The 17,809-nt window shown below is 39.3% G+C and overlaps 2 protein-coding genes and 1 long non-coding RNA gene across 3 annotated transcripts; all 3 read left to right on the top strand.

The window, feature by feature from the left end:
- Nucleotides 1-986: 986 nt before the first annotated feature.
- On the top strand, nucleotides 987-3,498 carry LOC147311855 (uncharacterized). The gene is made up of 5 exons (XR_015125280.1): nucleotides 987-1,685; nucleotides 1,999-2,043; nucleotides 2,415-2,483; nucleotides 2,690-2,764; nucleotides 3,160-3,498. It is a non-coding gene; the product is annotated as an uncharacterized LOC147311855 (long non-coding RNA).
- A 1,523-nt stretch (nucleotides 3,499-5,021) lies between these two features.
- On the top strand, nucleotides 5,022-10,954 carry LOC147311854 (uncharacterized). Its single transcript, XM_086265495.1, has 5 exons — nucleotides 5,022-5,152; nucleotides 7,878-7,997; nucleotides 8,101-8,487; nucleotides 9,178-9,595; nucleotides 10,014-10,954. Exons 3-5 carry the CDS (start codon nucleotides 8,447-8,449, stop codon nucleotides 10,203-10,205), a joined length of 651 nt encoding a protein of 216 aa, XP_086121621.1. The 5' UTR covers nucleotides 5,022-5,152; nucleotides 7,878-7,997; nucleotides 8,101-8,446; the 3' UTR covers nucleotides 10,206-10,954.
- Nucleotides 10,955-13,752: 2,798 nt separating this feature from the next.
- Nucleotides 13,753-17,702, top strand: LOC147311853 (serine/threonine-protein kinase pim-1-like). Its single transcript, XM_086265494.1, has 9 exons — nucleotides 13,753-13,992; nucleotides 14,396-14,638; nucleotides 14,773-14,925; nucleotides 15,047-15,141; nucleotides 15,267-15,314; nucleotides 15,418-15,636; nucleotides 16,690-16,870; nucleotides 16,957-17,127; nucleotides 17,217-17,702. Exons 1-9 carry the CDS (start codon nucleotides 13,932-13,934, stop codon nucleotides 17,306-17,308), a joined length of 1,263 nt encoding a protein of 420 aa, XP_086121620.1. The 5' UTR covers nucleotides 13,753-13,931; the 3' UTR covers nucleotides 17,309-17,702.
- Nucleotides 17,703-17,809: the final 107 nt, after the last annotated feature.

The following is a 17,809-nucleotide window of genomic DNA, read 5'->3' as shown; positions in this document are numbered from 1 at the left end:
CAGAGCCTCTACATGTTCTCACTGTAATTTCCCCCTCACGAATGAATTTTTACTAGCACTAATTTGAATGTTGGGGGGAATCAAACGCATTTTACTCGCAGTACTCAAGCTGACTTACCTTTGCTTGAATGACGGCGTACTCACAACGTGGAGGCTTAAAAAATAGCCAAATCTTGTACCCAGTCCTTGGTGAATTGGATGTGCGCCTCCAGAGATTTATAATTGCGAAATTGGTGCGCCGTGTATGCTCTGACTCCACAGACATGGTATGAGAGTAGATCATGCTAAGTCAATAGCGGTTTGGTCTTCAGGGTTTCTATTCCATGGCTATATTTCATACGGGTCCACATTTCAACAATCAAGTACCGTCTCTTTGCATCTGGACAGAATCTGTCTCTATACCGTCATTTTCTTTTGAGCTACGTTTCAGAATGGTTCGTAGCAATCTTGTTTTGATTCGTGACCTGCCAAGATGGTGCTGCGCTCCCACAATGCATTGCGACATTACGTCAACTCCAAAGCCCTTTGCGTGCAGGAGTGTATGCGCATGCGCATTGCCACGGTGGTTTAAAAAATAAAGATATAATGAAAAGTAATTAATAAAAATTAAATATTTAAACATTCCCACAAATGTGCAATGAACGTGCAAAAACTCTCTTTAGTAGTTGTTGCTGTTTCTTTCTTTCTTCTTTTTTTTTTTTTTTTTTGAAAAATAACGACGTCTCTGAGGCGCGAAATCTGACAGCGAGAGGAACGGCCGGATACAGGAGACGGGAAGAAACAAGCCGATTATGTTCGCGTTAATTAAGTGGTTGGAAGATGTAAAATTCTCAATTCTGCCAACTGAACATATACGAGATTTTAATGAGGATGAATAATTAGCCGGCATGGAGGAAACGGACCTTTATTTCATGGAGTGGCGACAAGAAGCCAAGGCGGGTGGCCAGTCTAAGAAGCCTCCATCATCAAGCTAGCAGGTGCCTTTTCCCATATAATATTACTTTATTCTCGTGTATTTGGAACGGAAGCGTAGAGCTGCCACCCAGGCAAAAGAGAAATATAAGTATATCACGTTATAACGTGAAAAGTTTATCGTTCTAACAATATACTATCATGTTTGAACAACATGTTTGAACAACATTGTACGAAAAATGTACATAATTATCACGTCCGTACAATATTGTGCGAACGTGACAATTATGTATATTATAATAACGTGATATTATATTATACAAACATGAAAAGCATAATGTTAGAACAATAAACATTTCACGTCATAACGTGATACAGCTCTATTTTTCTTTTGCCTGGGTGGCAGCTCCACGCTTCCATAATTTGGTAATCAAAATATGTAACTTAATTAATTATATTGTGACGTACTTTTGCCTTTTCTTATTATTCTGCCTTCTCAATAACTATCAAAGCCTATTCACATTTAATTTGGCTTTCACAGAAATCCTACCTCTCCTTCTGGCTACAGAGTACTTACCAAGGTTAGAAACAAAGAACAGTTATGCTTTATTAATGTTCGCTAATTACAATGTTCCACATTTCCTTGCTTTTTAAGTCATTTTTAGGCTTTTTAGAGTTTTTGTTTTTTATTTTTTTAGCAGTAATGTTTCTGCCTATTTATTTCAGCCCATGAAATCGAATGCAGATCTTCCTAATGTGAGATTTACATAAATGTAAGTAATTTTGTTTGTCATTGTCATTAATGTTGTTGCTGTTGTTGTTTTTGTGCAGTTTGCAATCATATAAACCTAGCAAGCATCAGTCAGCACAGTGACTAACCTAAACAGATTCTTGCTTTATTCACATATATTATATGTAATTATATATACCTGCACATTGTACCTAGGGTTGCAGCCACTTGGCCCCACCCCATTGTTGTGACAGCCCTGATTGTACTTATACACTGCATCTGAACAGGGAACAGTCTGCCACATTAATGTATTTTTAAGTGACTTGTTTGTAATACATGAATTTGTTTTTTTACAGATGTCAAAGTCTCAACCTCATGCTGCCCTCCCCCATCCTCCTAAAGTAAGTATTTGTTGTTGTAGTTTTTTTATGCGGTGTCTGTGTCACATGCTAATCATAATTATTGAAATAACTGTTTTCTAACAGATTTTCCAAAACACTAGTTATGTTTGTTGTCATTCAGACCAATACTACTGCTTAGACATTGCATATGCATAGATACAGTCGTAGTGCTTGACACATGCAAACAGCAGTAGATGTACTAAAAAGGAAATAATTACAATCATGATGTTGATTGCTGATGTCAGTATATATATTTTAGAGGAATGTTTTGTTTTTCACCCAAAATGAACTATATTGCTTCAGAAGAGATTTATTACCCTACCGGACTCTTATATATTGTTCTGTTTTTTGTTTGTTTTTGTTATTTTCAGGTTCAATGGTGCGTGTTCTTCTAATGGCCGCCTTCCCACTGGAGGTTTTGATCCACAGCAATTTAAAAGGTAATCAGCTTTGAAAGTCAGTTCAAATGGTTAGCTAATAGTACTTTAAAAAGCCTACAACTCTGTCACCAGTTTCTTTACCAAAAATTACCCATAAAAGTATCGCTCAATAGCATATATTGTAGTTCAAATGTTTAGTTGTACAAATATCAAATTTTTGGAAATCTAAAACTAGTCAAACACTCAAATGTTCATGCTTTTTATAGGAGGACAGAGCAAAACGGACATCGGCGCAGAGTGAAGAACTGCCCTTGATAAGGACACTATGACAGCCATATATAGTAAGTGAAGACTTTCTGTGTATCTAAAATTGCATACAGCACAAATAACTTACTTTGCAACCATTAAAATAGGTTGTAAAGTAAGTTACCAATACAAATAGGTGATGATGCATTGTAGTGGTTGGTCTCAGACAAAGAAGGTCAACAGATTTATGAATGCTGGAAGGTAAGGAGAGACGACCAAAAGGGGTGTTAGCATTACTGTAATGTGAATTGGATAGACTTCCCATCTAGGAAAAAAAAGAGGTAAAATTATGCGTAAAATATATCTGTATTAATATCTGTATCTATATAAACAGAAATATCTGTTTGCTAAATGAAGCCAGCTAACATAAATCACATTTTTATTTTAACTCTGATAAAAGTAATAGAACTGTGACTTTTGTTTGTTACAGTGGCGGTAAGGAAGGGGTTTCCCAGCGTGTCCAGAAGGGCTTTGAGGATTGCCGTGAAAGCTGGGGGAACTGAGACTGCTGGAAAAGGAAAAGAAATTACATTTTAAGTATGCTGACTTATGTTCATACAATCACACACACATGCGCGCGCGCGCGCGCGCGTGTGCGTGTGTGTGTGTGCGTGTGCGTGTGTGCGTGTGTATATATATACATACACACACACACACACACACATATATGTATATGTGTGTGTTTCTTTTAGAATGTTTAAGTATGTAATGAGAATAAACTTATAAAATGAATATTCCTTGCTTGATTGATATGCTATATGTATGTTTTAAACATCAAATAAAGATTTCTTTCAGATGTTACATGTGAATGTGTTTTCTTAGAAATATATGAAGGGTTAAATTTATATTTTTTTGAATGATTTTAAATAAATTTAAATTGTATTTTGAAATATATTTTATTAATATATTTCAAAATATACAAAAAATGGCCAAAAAATATGTGCTAAAATACATTTTAAATATATAAATATATTTTAAAATGTATTTTAGCACATATATTTTTTGGCCATTTTTTGTATATTTTGAAATATATTTCAAAATGTATTTTAAAATATATTTTTTTACCGTATGGGTTTTAATGTCCTCGACTTCCTCAGCTGTCGGTGTCCTCTTCGGCCCCATTTTATCTGGTTACCCTGGTAGCAGGTTCAGTCAGCTGATTCCTCAGTCAGCTGTTAGCCTGGTAACGCGTTGGCTAGCCTGCAATTACCTCGTTAACTCAGTTAGTCCAGTCCAATATCCTGTATCAAAGTCGTAATCCAGACAGGGTTGTACCAAAAGTTCCAACAATGTGAGTAGTCTTTGCTCCAGAAATTGATGGCCAAATTTCAAAAATCCACAGGACACGATCAAAACACAACTTCCAAACAAATGGCAATGGCTTGGAAGACAACAGACCAGGCATGGAAACACGGAGGGTGGGAACACAGACGACGCGACACAGACTGTAAGAAACACAGAGACTAAATACACATGAGGGATGATCAGGGGAAGTGGCCACACATGGGAACGCAGCTGACATACATGAACTTAACGACAGGACAGGAGGAGTGAGCTGAATACACAGACAGTGAATGCAGGCCTTCAAAGTAAAACAGGAAACATGAGACATGAACCGGGGAGACGTAGTACAGGGGGAGGTGACATAACTGACAGCATGAACTTGACAGTACAAGACACACAGACATAACCACACGAAGGGCAAGGGAGACGTAATGCAAGGGTAACATAATTACAAAAAGGACTGGACTACCTTAAAGAACCTAAGCAAACAATAAACATCAAAATAGGTTAAGCATAACACACTCCCAGTAAACACCAGTATGTGGGCCCCACATGGGCTATGGGGGTTCCAAGTGGGGATGGGCTTACAATGGGCATCCAATCTGGGACCCACCTGGGTTAGCCAAGTAGGACCCACTTGAGCCAGCCCAGATGGGCTATGTTCTATGGGCACCATATGGGTAACATATGGGAAGTTGCATGAACAGGCAACTGAGTTTAACGATCTTAGTTAAGTATAATTATTAGTCATGTGTAAGTATAAACATGAATTAAGATGAAATAACTGATAATAAATTATGCCAGAGGCAGCATATGTATATTTAATTAATAACAAAATATACATATAAAATATATTAATATAAGTGAAACACAAAGAACAGATGTGACTTAAAATTGTAAGACGCTTAATAAAATAAAACAAATGGTTTTACATTTGAGTGGGAAAAAAATTTCACTCCATGTAGGAGTGCTTTTCGAAATCTCGCGTTATTTCATGAAATATCACGAGGTTTTCTCAAACTCGTCCCCCCATTCTGGAACATTCTTCATTTCGCGCCCTTGGACAAAGCTGACAGTTAAGCTGGCAATTTTTGGATTAAGTTCATCTTTGAGCTACGGACTTATTTTCTGCACTAACGGTAAGAACTTTTTGACTTAATTTGAATCCCTAAGTATAAATGAAATGTTTACAAAGTTATGATGCTGCAAAGTAATGTATGGCACAAGTGCTGGCGAACTTTTTCCTAGCACTCAGGCAAGGCTAAGCTAGTTTAAATTTTTAGGTAATGTTGGATTTAGCCAATTTTCAGTTTGAAAGCATTTTCTGGTGTCCTGTATACTGCTTAACTAGCACCAAAATTAATTACTGCGTGTACTTAACATCAAGTTGTACTTAAACATTATCTTGGTTTTTCTCTATGATTAGTATTAATAAAGGACTGTATTAGACCAATTTAACAAAGTTCTAGTTTTTTAGGAGGAATATGGGAGGGTATTTTCACTATCAGAGCAACCAAAATTGCTTTGGTGTTGTCTTTATTAGCTTCATTCCTCACGGCTAAGTGAGGAGGGTAGGCCATGGTCATGAGCAACTAGTCCCCAGCTTTTGCCCCTGTGTCAGGAGCATGCACAGCAGTCAGAGAGGCAGATCAGTGAGCACTCTATTTCTGTAGAAGACATAATCATCATTTTTCTTGCCATTGTTCTCATTTTTCCAGAAAAAGCAAAAAAGAAAATATAGGTATTCTTGATTTGTTTGGGGTTTTTTTTTTATACACACTTTAGTATGCAACTTTATATGTGTAGTTGTTTTAGTGAGAACTTCATCAGAAATACTGTACTGACTCAAGAATCTGCCTCTTACTGTTGTGCAAGCTCTGTACATGAGGGAAACTGATTATTTAAGCAGAACTGGTCGGTCTTGTTAGGGCCACAGTGCCAACTCCTTTTACTATGATTGCTGTGGCCCTCCTTTTTTCCTTTTTGTAATGTATATTTGGCTAGAATCTACACATTTATTTATTTATAAAAAAAAAAAAGCAATTGCTCTTTGGATGTGGTCCTAAAGATCTGTGATCTTTAAGTGTTTGTCTGATGCCTTATTTGTGCATGCGCGCTGTTATTTTAATTTGTTTCATTATGGCTTAAATTTGTTTGAATTTTGTGCATGCTCCTTTATCAGCCTTCCTGCATGGACAGCTTGTGTGGTTATTGGCCAGGAGGGTTAGCAATTATCTCAAAACTTGAGATGTTTGTTGTTTTGATTATGACTATGGCTACTTATAAATTGCATAGTCACACTATTACAATAATATGTTATTAATATCTGTATATTGGTTTGATTTTGCTGTTGGACAGTGGAGTGAATAGTAGCAAGGGTTATGTGTGATTTCTTTCTTTCTTTCTTTTTACAGACTTTGACATAAGAAGCAGTGTATATTTCAAAATTCATTTCTATTTAAAATTTGATGCATGCCAGAAATATACTTGTAGGAATCTTTTTTTGAGTTTGTAACAATTAGAATTGTTACTTTATAAAGTGATGTCAGGGTCTTTTATTGTAATACAACAGCTTTTAAGGCTGGTGTAAGCATCACAGCAGATGTCTTTATGCCAAAGTAACTGAGGATAAAACACAGAAAAAAGGAGATTTTCCTAGAGTGGCTTTTTAAATCAGATAGCCTTAGAAATATTCTGCAGTTGAACAAAAACTGAAGAAAACCATGAATCAATATATGAACATTACCTGATGCTGCTGAAGTAAAGCAGAGCAAAGTTACAGAAATTTTTTTTAGAGGTTTTATTAGTGAACAAGGTGAGTTTTTTGCAATTTGGCACAAAAAACAACTGACAACAGCGCTAAGCACAACTGTACACTGATGTATAATAAGCAAGGGAATAATGTGGAAAACATATTTCAGATGGGGAAACTTTTCTTGAAGTATACTACGAGAGAGATGTGCAAGAAGTATGATGTTTTTTGTTTTTTTTTTTGTTTGTTTTTTTCAATCGTGGTGGAAACAAGACAGGAAGAGGGAATTAATGACAGTATTTATCAAATGTGAAGCGTAGTTTGGATCTTCTTTTGCTGCTGGTTCAGTTAATTTTGAATTTTGATTGGAGAGTGATGAAACCTGGAGCTTCAGAATCTGTGAGCTGTCTTTCAGAAAGCAATGGAGCAATCTCAGAGGACAAAGAGCTCAGAAAGTTGTTGAACATTTTAGTTTCGTTTCACAGTAAAATGAGTCAGAGCATCATCAGGACTTAATATTGTACTCTGATTCTTTTGAGAATAAAACACTTGAGGAAGAGCACTACGATTGCGATGAACATGCTAAAGATTATGTTATCATGAAATTTCTGTTGACTAAAGGACTGATGAAACTTTGTGCTATGGCCAACAAAGAGCACCAGGTTGGGGTGTCACTTTGAACGAGCTGGGTGTGGGATATGGGGGTAATGCGCAAGCTTATTTATCTTTGGTTAAAAAGTCCCCGAAAATGCAGACAGTCTACGCAAATTCTAACTGATTTCAGCATTCATGGTTTCTGTCAGGCAATATCTTCCTTAAAGTTTTGCAAGGAAACCAAGGTCTCTCATTGAAATTAGCACGTAGAAAGCAACTGAATTGAGACAAGTTTTGCTTTACACAAGCCCAGTTCTACTGAATAATATACCAAGCCAAATGTATAGATACTTTATACTGTTATCTGTATCTACAAGAATTCATCTAAGTCCTGATTTGTATATTGATAACTGACTGTGATTATGCAGAGGATGTTTTGAAGCAGTTTGTGAAAGATTTTGCTTTGATTTATGGTCTTGACTTTGTTGGTTATAATATACATTCTTTAATACACCTAGCTCAAGATGTACGGAAGTTTGGCCCTTTAGACAGCATTTCCTGCTTCCCATTAGAAACCTTCCTTGGTGGAATTTATTTGGATTCTGGAAGCAGATTGGGAAAGGGAAGCGGAAAAGGAGGTAATTGTGTTGAAAACACCTTAAAAGCAAAAAATTATTGAGATTATAAGAAAAAAAAAACCTGACAGTTTCTTTAGCAGACACTTGCCTTGCTGCTCATCAGGTTCAGATATGATTTCAAAATCGCTCGGGCCCCTTTGGAGGTGGGGTGCCCCCGGCCTCTCGGCCTGGGGCTCGGTCACTCAGGCACAGCTGGGGGCCGGCGGAGCTCACGGGCGCGTCACTGCAACTCCCCCTGACTTCTGCTCCGCGGCTGCTGGGCGAGCCCTCATCTGGGACTCTCCTCAGCTCTTACTGGAACAGTGGCGCGGCTGCCCCTCTGTTGGTCTTCCATGGTCTCTTGTGTTCTGGGGGCCTCTGGATGTCTGGAGTTTTGATCTCCTCCATACCCGCTTCACACCCTGGAGGACGGGGCTGTGGCCCCCCCACACTCCCTAGCAGATCATTACATGGAGAAACCTTTGGAATGCAAGCATGCTGATCCACACAGGTATGCACACATGGGTATTCACAGACGCGGACTAAAGCTTTCTTTGCTGCTGCCTCAAAGCACACTGTGCGCTGTCTATCTTGCGTGCTGCACAATATCGTTTATTATTTAGTAAATATTGATATCTATGACTAGCTAGTTTATTGTGATGGTGCTTTGTTTTCTCTATTATTATGTTGCTCTTTGTTGTTTGCTGTCTCCTCTGTTTGTTTTTTTTGTTTGTTTGTTTTTTTTCTCCATACAGGTGACCCAGGAGTTCTTTTTTTTTTTTCTCTCTCTTCCCCCCCCTTCTCACCGTCTCTTCTCCCCTTTGGTTTTCTTTCTTTCTCTCCCCCTCTTTCTCTCATTCATTCCCCCTGTCCTATTTATTTAAAAAAAAAAAAAAAAAAAAAAAAAAGACAAAGGATGAACTGAAGCTCTGCCATCACGTAATGTCGCATACTGCTGTTTCTGATGTCATTTAGAAAAAAAAGAAAAAAAAAAAAAAAGAAAAAAAAAAGATATGATTTCAAAATAGCGCTTTATAATTTGTTGACTTTTAAAAATCTGTTTTAGACTTTTTTTTGATGCCATTATATACATTAATGTTTTTAGTTTGTAGGACTAACCAGTACCCTAAATTATGTGTTTGGATTATTATTTATTTGTGTGTGTATGTTTGTTGTATTTTGTTTGTTTGTTTGTTTTAAGGCCAGTGATCCCGTCGAGCTCTGATGAGGATTGGGACAACACTGCGGAACAGCCAGAGACCTCACCACCATCAGCAATGGAGAATAGACATTCAAGTGAAACTCACTTCCTGAACATCACTCATCCATTTGTTCAGCCGCTACAACCCTCAACTCCTTCATCTGTGGTTTCACAACCAGTTCCAAGACAACTTCTACAAGCCACCAATACGAGCATGTTTGTACGTGTTCTAACCCTCCTGGAAGACATTAAGGACACTCAGAGGGTCCACAGTCGAATGCTACAGTCTCTCCTTACACAACGTGATGGACCAGTTGCTGCAGTATTACCCGAGGGTGCTGTATTTCCCATCCAGACAGTAGCAGATGTGGCAGCACTGGAGCAAAAACTGGCAGACCCTGTCTTCCTAAAAGAAGTGGTAAATAATAATGATGTAATAACAATATTCAATGATTAATGCCTCAATCAGTCTGTGTTTCATGCTAGCAGTTATGATCAAGGAAAGTTGCTGTTTGTTCGAACATGGTCAGTGCAATGAAGGAGTGGGAGGAGAGCTGAACAAAAGTTGCTATTTTTGTTAATAAAATAACTTCTCCAAACATTACCTAGTTATAAGTTGTGCCATGCCAAACCCAAAACTTAAGAAATTACTTTTGGTGAATCATTTAGCTCTTTGCATTCACATCAGACAGTGTTTGACTTTGACACCTAACTCTTTCTCAGTCAATTAGCATCAATATTATAGAGCCTAATTACTGTGTAGCTGTGCTTGCTTTCTTTTAGGTGTGACTGATGGTACTACTGTCAGTAAAATTATTGTCCTTGCGTGTCCTAAGGTTGCTGTTGTGGCAGAGATCAGAGGGAGCACTGTTGATGAAGCCACAAGAAGAATGATGGCCTTCATTATGGACAATGCTCTTTCCAGGCAATATAACTTCGTTGGGTGCCATGGAAAGCGGGAATTTCGAGGGCTTAAAGTTTTTGAAGTGCTATATGGTAAGTTCATTAGTTGTAAGATATTTTGTTGATGTTTGAATAACGGATGCTCACTACAGCTGCAGTCATTCAGAAACAACTTTTCTCTCCACCATTGTGAGCGGCTAGCTTCGCAATAACAGAAGTTTGACTTGATTGACGCGGGAATGTTCCCAGTTAGCCTAGCGGTCAGCAAGGAGGCTTCAGCGGTGCATTATGGGATCTGTAGTTTGTATATTATTAGCGCCTCATATCGCCGGGCCATGCATAACAATAATAGTACATCTATATAAAATGATCTTGCGGGCCGGATATAAATGTATGCCGGGCCGGATGTGGCCCGCAGGCCTTGACTTTGACACGTGGTTTAGATAGACTGTACAAATTGTGGAGATGAAACCATCAGCTCATGTTGTTCTGGAGGTTGGTGGCTGCTGGCAGGAATGACCACGTTTCTTTCTGGCTTGTAGCATACTTGAAGAAGTCTCTCACTAAACAGTTTTTTGGTTGCTCACAGAATGTGAATAAGCTCCAGGAACTCCAGAGCCAGCCTCTATTTTTTCCAGTGTAATTAGTAACACACTGATTTATCTGATGGCCCTATTTTTGATTTACATGAAAATAGGGCTGCCACAAACGATTATTTTGATAGTCGACTAGTCACCGATTATTTTTGCGATTAGTCGACTAATCAGATCATCATCCATTGGACGTAAAACTACAGCTTATTGCACCAGCAGCATCTGCTCTTATATAACTATCATTAGCTTACAGCTTTAAGTGTTTATGGTCTGTGCTAACTAAAAATAAAGACAAGATGATAGTTTATTCAATTTTAATTAAATTTGCAGATTGTTTCGGTGAAGTTTAATAAACTCCTTGCTATCTAAAATATAACAGGACACCGGAGTATATTCTGGAGCATCTCACACTTCTGATAATCAGTTGTCTGCTTGACGTTTATTCAGCTGTGTAAAAGCTATAACTTTAATCTCAGACAAACTGATTTACTCAGGAACAAATAAAATACTAAAAAAAAAAAAGCCAAACAATAACATTTTAAGTTATCTAAGTGACTCATATATATTTAACCTGAGTAGCGAAAGACGGCGGTGGGTTTGAAAACGATTTGCGGGGAGTCCGGTGTTCTCACGGCGCTAGTGAGCCTAGCCCCCGGCTCGCTAACGAGCTAGTGGGTAACAGATGTCTCCGAAAACGTCGGAGCGCTTTCGAAAATATGTGGTGTCCTGATAAACTGAGCAGATATTTGAGGTTTACACAGCTACATTCTCGCCTGAAAATATGTTAAACGTTTATTTTGTGACCCAGAAAGAATAATAAGAGTAACATTAAAACTAACTAGCTGCCGCCATTGTTGGAAACTGCGCTGGGCCGCGCTATGAATTCTGGGACACAGCTGCTTCTTCTTCTTCGGGGTTTAACGGTAGCTGGCATCCTTGTACATGCAATGCTGCCATCTTCTGTTTCAGTCCGTTATTACACTCTTAAATCCTGCCACTTATTCCTGCGTCTTTTGTGATCTTACAAAGCTTCAAACGACGCGTCGACTATTAAATCAGTCGTCGACGATTTTGATAGTCGACGTAATCGTGACTAGTCGACAAATCGTGGCAGCCCTACATGAAAATTATTGGCGCCCGCCTGGCACACACCTCAAGAAGTGGAATCTGTTTTCTCCTTGGTAGATGTAGCCCTTGTTACATTTTACTATTTTGTTTTGTGTTCATTATGAGGTGCTGTACCATGCAAAAAACTGGTTAACCACTTGCCTGTTCTAAGCTCTGTGCCAATCACTGAGACAGCCCACAACACCAGTTATCATTGTAACTATGTAGACATCTTTTAAACATTTGTCTTAAATGTTTTAAGGTAAAATGTTTCACATTAATTTAATTTTTGAGTGCCTACTTGGTAAATCATTTTGTAAATAGCTTTTCTGTTTCCATGAATACTCATGGTCTTCAAAGAGTTCAATGTAGGAGGTCAAACAACTTGAACAGCACAACCTCCAAAACAACTTCAGTACTATCGCAAATCTGATTTTGTTTGTGAAAATGCACTAATTTTTTATTTTATTTTATTTCTTTCAGGACCAATGGATTGGTGAATGAGTGAGAAGCTGTGGTTTGCTGCATTTGTTTTTCCTTTAAACGGTATAACATTTATTTGTTATTGTTTTGTGTATACTGTGGACATTTTTGTCAACATGTTCTCCAAACAAAAAATGTATTATATAAAAAAGCATACTGTTTTAAAATTTCATAGTAATCAGTATTAATAAAAAAGATAAACTGGCTTTGTTGTACAGGTGATTTAAATTATAGCTTACTTACATTATCCAAAATTCCATCTGGGCAAACACACTTGGGGCCACCATGGAAACTGAGGACAAAAATAGCTGGGTCTCAGGTTGGTAACCCAAGTGGGCCCCAAGTATCAGACCTGCTTCTATCCATCTGGGCCCCATACTCATTTATTGTCTGGGGCTGATTTGGGACCCATCATTAACCCATCTGGGAAAACACATTTGGGGCCATCATGGAAACTGAGGACAAAAGTAGCTGGGTGCCAGGTGGGTAACCCAAGTGGGCCCCAACCATCAGACCCGCTTCTACCCATCTGGGCCCCATACTCATTTGTTGGCTGGGCCTGATTTGGGGCCCATCCGGGTCCCATCAATAATCCATCTGGGCAAACACATTTGGGGCCACCATGGAAACTGAGGACAAAATTAGCTGGGTCCTAGGTGGCCCCAAATATCAGATCTGCTTCTACCCATCTGGGCCCCACATATTTTTTTTGACTGGGCCTGATTTGGGGCTTATCTGGGACCCAGCATAAACCCATCTAGGAAAACATATTTGGGGCCACCATGGAAACTGAGGACAAAATTAGCTGGACCCCAGTTGGGTTTCCCAAGTGGGCCCCAAATATTAGCCCTGCTGCTCCCTATTTGGGCCCCACATATGTGTGTTGACTGGGCTGGGTCACACGACCCAGGACCATGACAGGAGGCTGCGGTCTGTGACCGGCTCCCGGTGCAGACGGCTCCCTGTTATAATGTTTCCTCACTTGGCTCATGCGAGCCCAGCCCAATTTTTACTCTTTAAGTGTGCGCGTGTGTGTGTGTGTGTGCGTGCGCGTGTGTGTGTGTGTGTGTGTGGGGGGGGGAAGATATGTGTGTATTCACATCATATATGTTAATGAGAGTGCGGGGAGTGAGTTAGAGGGTGGGGTGGGCTGCTTTTAACTATGTAAAGCACTTTGTGCTACATTTTTTTTTTGTATGAAAAGTGCTTTATAAATAAAGATTGATTGATTGATTGATTGATTGATTGATAACAGTTGTATTGATGTATAGCAACTTGAAATGCTCCCAAAAATGGCACTACAGCATGTAAAAATATAAAGTAAGCTCTGGCGAACTTGGTTCTATGGTAGGTCTTAAAGGGTTAAACAAATAATGAAAGGATAATGAAAGAAAGTTTAATGTGAAATTACTGAATTATATGAAATATTATGGCTTTGTCTGCCAGAGTGTTTTTCTTTAAACTACTTGGGACACTGCCTTTTAGTGATGTCACTAAAAGGCAAGGTTCTAATGTTGTGTTGCCATAGTCTCCGGAGTTTACTTTTAAAGCTCACTTACAGAACTGACTTATACAGCTTAGTTAGAAAAGTCAAGCATCCAGACATTTGAAGGACTATTCACTCATTAAGGTGACATTTTCTATTTTAAAAGTTCTCAAAAAATTCAGATGAAAAAGGAAACAAGAAAAGTTACGACTGAGGCAGATAAGAAAGATCCAGGAGATCAAAGTAAGTAAAAAAAAAAAAATCCCCCAAATAACAGAATCGACATTTCTAACAATGTTGAGGCTCTGTGTATAAAACGATTCATTTTTAGAGGATTTAAATCCTGGTTTTGATTGAAACTAACCTAAGTGCAACATGTCTAATCAAAGAAAGGTTACTGGGGCACTTTGTCTTTTGGTAAAATAATGTGACAAGTTTATTCTTGGACTGAGCAGTGAAAACAGAGCAACAAGTGTCATCAGTATCTAGACTTAGTAGATGGACTCGTGTTGGTGTGTTTTTTATCAAAAGGATAAACTTGTTATTATATTGTAAGCAATACTAATTAAAAATTCAGTGACATCAAAATCCTTCTAGTCCTGATGTCGAGCGCTCTTTTTCACTAATGTGTTGTTGTTGTTTATAGATTGTAAGAGCAGGATGGCTAAAAGAAAGGCCAGTCCTGAAAAAACGACCCCCATAAAAAGAAGGAGGGTCACTGAGCAGGCTGGTCCTTCCACCAGCTCAGATGCTCATGTGGTCAGGGGAGTCAAGCGAAAGGTCCAACAAGATGAAGCGGGGACAGCCAACACAGCAAAGAAGCGTAAACTTCTTGACCATGTGAGCGGTGACAAGGGGCAGGCATCTTCCTGGTTGGACACTGGTAAAGGTAGGCTAATTAGTTGAGTGAGGGGTAGATTAAGTGTACATCTGGTTGCTAGTTTGAAGATATTAGTGTTTGGGAGATATTTGTGTCTATTATCTAATAAGCTGACGTGCTTTTGGTGTTTTCCACATCTGCAGACTGCAGCATAGAGATTTCAGAGAGCTGCAGTAAAAACAAAAAGGCTGGCAAAAGGAAAGCTGCGGGAGACACCAGGGACCCACCTAAGAAAAAGAAAGTGGACCAGGACAAAACCAAAACTGTTGCCAAAAAGTCAGTGGCTGAACAGAAACGTAAGTAGCAAGCAGCTTGGCTTTTATATTCAGGTGAAGAGCAAAATGAACATTTAGGGTACAGCAGAGAGTAATTTGTGTGACAGCTGTAGTAAAACCCAATTTGTGTTTGTCTGTTTAGGTGACTTCCAAGCGAGATACGTGGAGGAGCACCGGCTTGGAGAAGGAGGGTGTGGAGCAGTGTTTGCTGGCTACCGCATAAAGGATCATTTACCAGTAAGTGTTCAGATGGTGGTAGTAAGACAGGCAGTAACGCAGATAAGGGATAATATCGTAAGCTGTTTTACACCTTTAATTATGTCATACTGAGGAAATGCTCATCAATGCCCTGTGTCTTTTAGGTGGCCATCAAACACATCCCAAAGGGGAAAGTGTACTGCAAAGTGAAGGTAAATATGCAAGACTTGAATTGCTTTTACATTAGTGGATTGCATGCAGCGTTCACCTGTGGAACGTCTGTGCCTCATCATCCACTTTGTTGAAATATTTCAGGATGATAACGGGAAGAATGTGTCAGTGGAAGTTGCCATCATGCTGAAGCTTGCAGCTGAAGCAGATGGATCAGTGGAAACATCAGCCCCAGTGTCTCTGTTGGAGTGGTTTGACTTTGGCAGAGAGCTGATCCTGGTGATGGAGAGACCTGTCCCCGCTGTGGACCTGGATAAATATATAGAAGAAAATGGAGGATTTTTGCCAGAGGACAAGGCCAAGGCAAGTTGACTTGCTTTAGAAGAGTCTTAGACTGTACATCATTCAATCAAAGCACAGAGTGTTAGAGAAACATTAACCCATTGATTGATTATTGTCTTTTTCATCGTTTCCAGGTAGGGCTGGGCTATATCATACCATTCACGGTAATACCGGGGTAATTTTGGGCAACGATAGGAAAATGAAATATCGCGATAGAATATGGGTAAAACGCGCATGCGCAGTGCCTTTGTTTACATACGCACATGGCGGTGACGCCGCATGAATTCTGGTTGTGTTTACTGACCTCAAAACGATGACGCACAATGAGAAGAGCGAAAGTGGATCGTTGAATGAAACGGATGAACCAGAACTGGTTTGTAAAAATGCTGCAACTTTAGTGGTGTGGAACTGGTTTAGCTTTCGTCTGTCAGATACACAACAAAGCACAATTTTTGGGAGCGAATGCTAGCGGGGCGTCGTTATTACCGTGTTGTTTGGAAAATACGGCACACTTAAAATCAATCCTTTGATTTTTCTGAAACTCGACAGTGCCCCTTATAATCCCGTGTGACTTATGTATGAATTCTGGTTGTGTTTACTGACCTCAAAACGATTTTATGTACACGGCGACTTTGCTAAGCTACAAAGCAGCACCGCTCGATGGATTGTCGGAGCATTACGGCTATCGTAGGCAGGCGCCTCGCGGAGTGATACGTACTGCACCTCAACATTATATTACCGTATTGTGTGTGTATAACCTCTTTTTAAGTTTTGTGGATATTATACATGGTTATGCTGAGGATATGTCGGCCAATTTCCACTGGAAATGCCTTTTGGTTAAACTGTCAGCAAGGAATTTGCACTGTTACATTTTTATATAACTTTAATGGACATAAAAAAACAGCTGCTTGTTTAAGTGAAAATACATTGATGGGGTTTTTTGCACTAATAGTTGTGGAGTTGTAAAGTATTTTGTCTAGTGTCAATTATATCGTCAGTTATATCGTTATCGCAACTTTTCAAATGTATATCTTGATAAATATTTTTGGTCATATCGCCCTGCTCTATTTCCAGGTCATTCTGAAGCAGCTGGTTGATGCTGCGAAGCACCTGGAGGATAAACACATCTTTCACCGGGACATCAAGAGTGAGAACATTCTAATTGAGACCGGCTCAGATGTACCGCGTGTTCGTATCATCGACTTTGGACTGAGCTGCTTTGTTAAGGAGCAGTCGCAGTACCGCGTCTTCTATGGTAACATATTCTGCTCTTGCTCTTCACAGATGTCACAATTTTCGCCTTTTGTTTTAGAAGAAATTGCAATTGTGTCTGTTTATTAGGTACAGAAATTTACTCCCCTCCCGAGTGGTACGGGCGCAGTTGCTACAGGTGTGGACCCACCACGGTATGGCAAATGGGAGTGGTTCTGTACGAAGCGCTTCATGCGGGAGACTTTAACACCACGAGCTTCCTCAAAAAGCGCCTGAAATTCAAAAGACATCTGTCCAAAAGTAAGAAAACGTCACACTTCAAGACTGACTGATGGCTTGGACCACTGGAACTATCATCTTCATGTTTTTTCTCTTTCCTTTCTTTCCAGACTGCCGGGATTTCTTGGACGCGTGTTTAACCAAAGTCCCGGAGACGCGGCCGACGCTGGAGGAGCTACAGCATCACACGTGGCTGAGATAAGCATATCACACACACACACAAACACACACAATTCAGACGTTATCATTTATGTGTGATGTATGAATTACCTTGCTTTTTTTCAGGAAATAATTTTTTTAATTGGCCCACTTTAAATTTCAGTGTTTTGGAATTCCTGTAACCCCCCCAGCCATCCCAGGAAAGGGGATCTCTCTTTGAATGGGCTTTCCCGAGGTTTCTTCCCGTCAATCTGGCCCCCCCAGGGGAGTTTTTCCTCGTCTTCATAGAGAGCTTGGGCTGGGTCAGGAGCTCCATCAAAACTGTCTTTATTTAATTACTCTAATGTAATCATATACTTTAAAGTAATCAAATAAAAGACAGTAAAAATCTGAAGACTTGAAGTAAACTTCCATTAAAATAAAACTTGTTTAATTCATCTTTGCTGAGGATACTGTGTTATTACTATTTCAAGGGTCAGAACCGGTGCGATACTGGTACCCATCCCTACCCATCACTAGGGAACAGAACAAACCAGACATCAAT

The sequence above is a fragment of the Aulonocara sp. 'chitande type north' Nkhata Bay genome, linkage group LG16 (genome assembly GCF_057382095.1).
Source record: "Aulonocara sp. 'chitande type north' Nkhata Bay isolate Kocher_YH1m ecotype deep benthic linkage group LG16, A_spYH_male_GT1.1, whole genome shotgun sequence".
NCBI classification, from domain to species: Eukaryota; Metazoa; Chordata; class Actinopteri; order Cichliformes; family Cichlidae; genus Aulonocara; species Aulonocara sp. 'chitande type north' Nkhata Bay.
Note: the sequence above shows the minus strand (reverse complement) of the source record. Positions and strands in the feature narration are given on the sequence as shown.

Coding starts and splice junctions, on each gene's coding strand:
- LOC147311854 (XM_086265495.1), top strand. CDS start 8,447: ATGGAGAAACCTTTGGAATGCAAGCATGCTGATCCACACAG. Junction 8,488..9,177: donor AAGCATGCTGATCCACACAG/GTATGCACACAT, acceptor GTTTGTTTTAAG/GCCAGTGATCCCGTCGAGCT. Junction 9,596..10,013: donor CTGTCTTCCTAAAAGAAGTG/GTAAATAATAAT, acceptor GCGTGTCCTAAG/GTTGCTGTTGTGGCAGAGAT.
- LOC147311853 (XM_086265494.1), top strand. CDS start 13,932: ATGAAAAAGGAAACAAGAAAAGTTACGACTGAGGCAGATAAGAAAGAT. Junction 15,637..16,689: donor TGCCAGAGGACAAGGCCAAG/GCAAGTTGACTT, acceptor CTCTATTTCCAG/GTCATTCTGAAGCAGCTGGT. Junction 17,128..17,216: donor CAAAAGACATCTGTCCAAAA/GTAAGAAAACGT, acceptor CTTTCTTTCCAG/ACTGCCGGGATTTCTTGGAC.